Below are 5,442 nucleotides of genomic sequence, written 5' to 3'. Positions count from 1 at the left end.
CCCCCCCTTTTTTTCTCTCCCTCTCGGTGGCACTAAATGCATGCTGAAGCGTCGACAGTGTCGGGCGTGTTTCATTCTCGTTTACTGGACTCAGTTTTCCCACGACGCGCCGCCGAACGGTATAATCGTCTCTTTCAGTAATGGCATTTTGTTCAGAGGGCCGCACTCAGGACGTGGACATCAGCAGGGTCGGCGCCAGGGTGATGGACGAGCTGGTGAAGCCAATGAACGACGTCCAGATCGACGACACGGAATTCGCCTGCCTCAAAGCCATCGTCTTCTTCGACTCGCGTGAGTGATTTTCCGCTAACGAGAGAGGAGAATCGCGCGGCGGACGGCGTAATCGCGAGGTCGAGAACGATCGAGCGGAGTGGAGAGAAAAAGTTGTTGCCGTCGTCGCGCGCGCGCGCAATAAGATACATAAATGCATTCTGCTAATATAGATCGAATGCGATTCGCCTTTCAATAATCTCCGCGCTCGCGTTCAATTCGATCTCGTTGTGGCAATCACGGCGCGCGGGTTTCGCTCCGACTATATTCATAAACAACCGCGAACCTCGTCGCTTATTTATAGAGATTGCGAGGAAAAGAGTTTCCCGTTAATTAATCCTATTATTTATAGAAATTGTTTGCTTTCGTTTTTTATCTTGTTTTCTTCACATATTATTATATCTTCTATATATATATATATATATAGATATAAAGAAAAATTGTTTCAAAGAGCAGAGGAAAATAATAGGGAAAATTAGTATATATCCGTGAGACGCATCGGTGAGCATTCGTGGGTGAAAAATAATTGCGGCAGGTTTAATAATCCGCATCTCGGGACGACGGGTGTCGATCGGCCGCTCCTTAGATCGAGTTATTACACCTCATCTCGCGCCGGCGCGTACATATTGTACCGTTCTCGTTCGCAGACGCGCAGGGCTTGAGTGAGGCCGGCAAGGTGAAGCATATGCGCACCCAGATCCAGATGAACCTCGAAGATTACATCAGTGACCGGCAGTATCACAGCCGTGGACGCTTCGGCGAGATCCTGTTGATGCTGCCGGCCCTGCAGTCAATCACGTGGCAGATGATCGAGCAGGTGCACTTCGTCAAGCTGTTCGGGGTGGTGCACGTGGATACTCTGCTGCAGGAGATGCTGCTGGGCGGCACCACCACAGAGATGAACGGCACCGCCGCATCTTCCGTGTCGATCGCGAACCCGGCCGGTAGCTACGTCAGCAGCAACGGCAGCCCCACCAGCCCGTTGACCCCCGCCAACGCCGGCTCGCCGCAGGATCACATGATGACCACGGCCGGCAGCCCAGTGATGATCCTGAGAGACCTCACGCCCATCACTGTGCAGGACGACGCGACGGTGTCCAGCTACAGGCTTTTCAAGCAGGAACCGAGCCTGGAGACCGAGCCGTCCTTCTGACTAGAGGACGACGGGCTGAGCCCGCCAAGCCTGCTGAGCTTGCCCGGCGAAGCTCCGTTGAGCGTGCAATGAGCAAGATGACGCCCAGAGCTTGTAATTTCGCGCCCGGTACTCTTCGCTGCAGCATCGGTGAAAGGTCGTTACGCGGCCCGTCGTTCAGTGAGTGTGCCATGTATGTACGCGAAGCTCGGACGTACCTGTTTATATCGGACCCTCGTGGCCACGTCTGCGACGCGTCTGCGTCGCGTCGGTCAGCGTGAGTAAAGGAATGCGGGTCCGCGAACCAGCGATCGGTGAGCCTTTGGCTCTGAGAAATAAAATGTAATTTCTGACAATTTTACGCAATCCNCCCAATGTTTCCAAAAGTCGTGGTGACGCATTAAAACGTGACGCGCTTTTATATAATTTCTAATTCCGCAATTGTCCCCCAATCCGTTCTTGTAATTTTAAGAGGCCGAGTGAACGTTCACACAGCCTCTCCCGTTTATAAGTCGAAATTTCTGCTCAGGGAAACGAACTCAAATTTTTTTTTAATTCCGGGGATCGAGAGTTGAAAAATAGCTTCTAATTCTGATCTATTAGTTTGTTGATTTTCGCGTGGTGAAGGACTGACTGAACAGTGATCGGCTTTTAAGAGCGGGAAACGCTTTTTGACGGAAATTATGTAATATATTTTATTACTTAGCGCGAAAGGCTAAAGAATTACTACATTCGTCGTAGATCCAACCTAGATTTCCTTGCGAAGCTGGAAGGCTCACATCTCGACGCATTGACAGCCAAGTAAGATAAAGTAAGGCTTTTTACACATTGGAGCTGTTTAGCCGGTAGGCCAATAAAATTGCGTTTTCAACGCAAATTGCAGTGAAAATTTGTGTCGTAATATCAATATGTTTCATTTGAACCGTTTGAATTTTTACACGTTGTTCGGGCAATTTCGATAAGCGAATAATATTGTTTGTTATTTTAACGAGATTTTACAGGCCGCGCACGATATTCCGCGCAACATTGTCGGCTGTCAGTGTATTAATTGCGATTTTTCAAAACACGCGTGAAAGATATAGATTCTCGCGCGGCGCTATTTATAAGTATAACGTTTAGGACAGAAATATTTCGTTAGTGTTATCGGGGTATCTTACACGTTATCGAGCGAGCTGCATATCAGCGTCTCGTATCGAAAGATATCGGGAGATCGACGTTTCTGGAGTATCCTGTTGATATCGAGCCGTCTTTTCGTGGAGACGAACAATCGCATTTTAATTTTTTAATCCTAATTTATTCACGGCACGACGTATCGTGCCCAGAGGGGGTGTATACCCTCTCTGGGAATTTTGATACCAAATTTTCTTTTGTACATAATCGCGACAAAACGAAAGTGGAAACGATGAGGAACGAATTGGACAGCGTAGAAAGTAACCAAAAAAAAAAGTCGAAAGATTGCAATAGCGCGTACAAAATCGGATATTCCGCGAAAAGTCAGATATTTGATAGTAAAATTACGATAATAATGAAGATTTCGATTTTCTGCGATATTGGACGAGAAAGGAACAAAGCCAAGAACAAAAATTCAAGTACAATGGTAAGGCGCGAAACTGACGGAACGGGGGACTTTTTGCGAAAGTTTCCGCGATGCAAGTACGAGGAAATATTATACGTGAATTGTGTGATTGACGTTCTGCTCAAATAATTGCTCAAGTATAACGAAGCTCTATGCACGTCGTTTATCGTTTTTAGTCATAGCGTTAAATCAAATGTGATTGTCGACGTCGTTGGTCCAAGAAACTCGGTCGGACTGGGTAACGAATCGAGATCGGAGTGTACGTTAATACACGTAGCAGTTTCTCTCTCATGAGATGTATAAAATACATAAATATATATATACGTCTCGTGCATGTGCGAAAAGTATGAGAAAAAAAAATATATAAATATATATGTGTATATATTGTCGCGGGAGAAAAATGTAACGACGTGGAGAAATTCCGAGCCCAGTCTGCGCAGCGTACTGCATAGAAAGTCATGTTTCGCAGTATACAAATTAAAAATCCGCACCTGTACAAATAAAACGATCGATCGCCGACCAAGATAAATGTGATAAGCGATAAGATCGTATCTTGCCATTACTATTGCTGCAACAGGAGAGAGATAGCTGTTCAAGCACGACAGCTTGTTTCCGAAATCCATGCTGAAAACCAAATCGAATGGCTCGCGCTGGGCAACTACGCAATGATGACAATTAGCGTAATTTAATAGGAGGCGGAGAACCTGCGGCCAACTATCGTTCGTACGTACGCAGGGATGCACGTTTGTACGCGGTCGACGAATTCAATGGGGAGAAATGGATTTTCAAATGGTGCGCCTGCGTTATGTCGACTTCGACCCGTTAATACATCGACTCTGTTAAATACGCGAGTTATCTCGCATCGGGTTTCCTTTCGGCGAGTGTTTCGCCAAATAATAAGCAGAGTGAATTGAGAATTGACCGAAATTAATATAACACGCTGTTAAAAACGGCGTCCGTTGAAAGCTTCCCTGATGTTATTGTGGCAGTCATAGCGTTAACTGGGTCATTTTCGAATGAAAAACGTGCCACCCCAGTAGCGAGAAATGAGAAGAGGCGAGTTCATTCGTCCGTTTCTTCCCCTTTTGCATTGACGAGCATCAACTCGTTTTTTTCAGTTGATACATTGAAAAAAAAATACGTTCAATATTTGCTGAGAAATATTGAAGTAGTTTATTTTATCTGGATTAAGTAAATATCACTTGAATGTAGCACGTTGAAAGAAAAAAAGGGCTACATTCGAGTGATATTTACTTAATCCGAATAAAATAAACTACTCCAATACTCCTTGGCAAATATTTACTTGAACGTAGCAATTTTCTTTTTCAGTGTAGGTCAGTGTGAAATATGTTTCTACTTATTTTGCTGAGTCCCGCGTGAATCGGATCGGTAGCGTTATGAAGTAATATATAGTCATAGTTCGCGTACGAACGGTAATGTGTAAATACGTAAATGTAACGAAATATGTACACATAACATTCCAAATATAATTCTATTTCAGCGTTTTAAGTGTAGGTTTTAAGATAATTGTAAAATAGTCGACACGCGCGTGTGCGCGTTATAACGTGACGCAACGAGCGCGAGTTCTCTGCAAAATGAAAGATGCGCCACTACAATGCAATTTAACATTAGTAATAGCACGACGACTAATATAGAGTGCACATGCATATTCGCCATTTCGTACGAAAATATGGAACAGTCGGAATGACCCGGGTAACGGCTGTGTCTCTCTTCCAAATAGCCAAAGTGCACCCTATTTTGCGACGTTAAGCTTAGCGAGGAAGAAGTCTACGTTGACATTATGGCCGGTTAAAAAGCAATAGTATAATAACAACACGCGGTATAATAACAATAATGTTAATAATTAAAGATATTAATATAGATACGACGTATAATAATATTATGTATGACACACGTATCTCACGAATATGCTACAATCACGACGAGCGAGATAACTTTCTAAATAATTTCGCAGAAACGAAGGAGCGAAATAAGAAATTGTTTTCATTCCGACTACGAAAATTATCGTACCAAAAGATTCATGTGACAAGCGCGCGTTAAATAACTGAAATTTCTAAATCTGTGTAAATGTAGAGAAAAATGTAGAGAACAATCATCGGTCTGACACCATTTGGGACGTACTTGATCCTATACTCGATTGTAACTTCTTTTACAAACAAGTATGTAAAGTGAATTCGTGATTTTTCAAAATATTATAGGATTTCAATAAATACGTGATAAATATGGTTTCATCGCAACCACAAAGCTTCATAAACACATAGATTTTTATTCATAATCTGTTCTTGTATTCAATTGATTGATTCAAGATCGTACCTAAGATCAGACTATGAATACGGATAGTAAATAATAAATATTGTATATATAAAAAGACGTATTTTAATTTATAATTATAATTAAGTTTAAGAGTTTTAATTATATATATATATATATATATATATATATA

The 5,442-nt window shown here is 42.8% G+C and overlaps 1 protein-coding gene across 5 annotated transcripts in view; it reads left to right on the top strand.

Moving 5' to 3' along the window:
• The window catches only part of LOC106750048 (hepatocyte nuclear factor 4-gamma), a 38,426-nt gene extending 34,322 nt beyond the window's left edge, over window positions 1-4,104 (top strand). For 4 of the 5 annotated variants that reach the window (XM_014630098.1, XM_014630099.1, XM_014630101.1 and 1 more), the window contains 2 exons: window positions 139-291; window positions 918-4,104. In XM_014630098.1, the coding sequence (XP_014485584.1) occupies window positions 139-291; window positions 918-1,423 (659 nt within the window). In that variant the 3' untranslated portion in view covers window positions 1,424-4,104. The remainder of the gene's footprint in view (window positions 1-138; window positions 292-917) is intronic. The other variant, XM_014630100.1, reaches the window with a different exon arrangement.
• Window positions 4,105-5,442: the final 1,338 nt, after the last annotated feature.

Source organism: Dinoponera quadriceps, unplaced genomic scaffold, assembly GCF_001313825.1.
Source record: "Dinoponera quadriceps isolate SergipeBrazil2010 unplaced genomic scaffold, ASM131382v1 scaffold4444, whole genome shotgun sequence".
NCBI lineage: Eukaryota > Metazoa > Arthropoda > Insecta > Hymenoptera > Formicidae > Dinoponera > Dinoponera quadriceps.
Note: the sequence above shows the minus strand (reverse complement) of the source record. Positions and strands in the feature narration are given on the sequence as shown.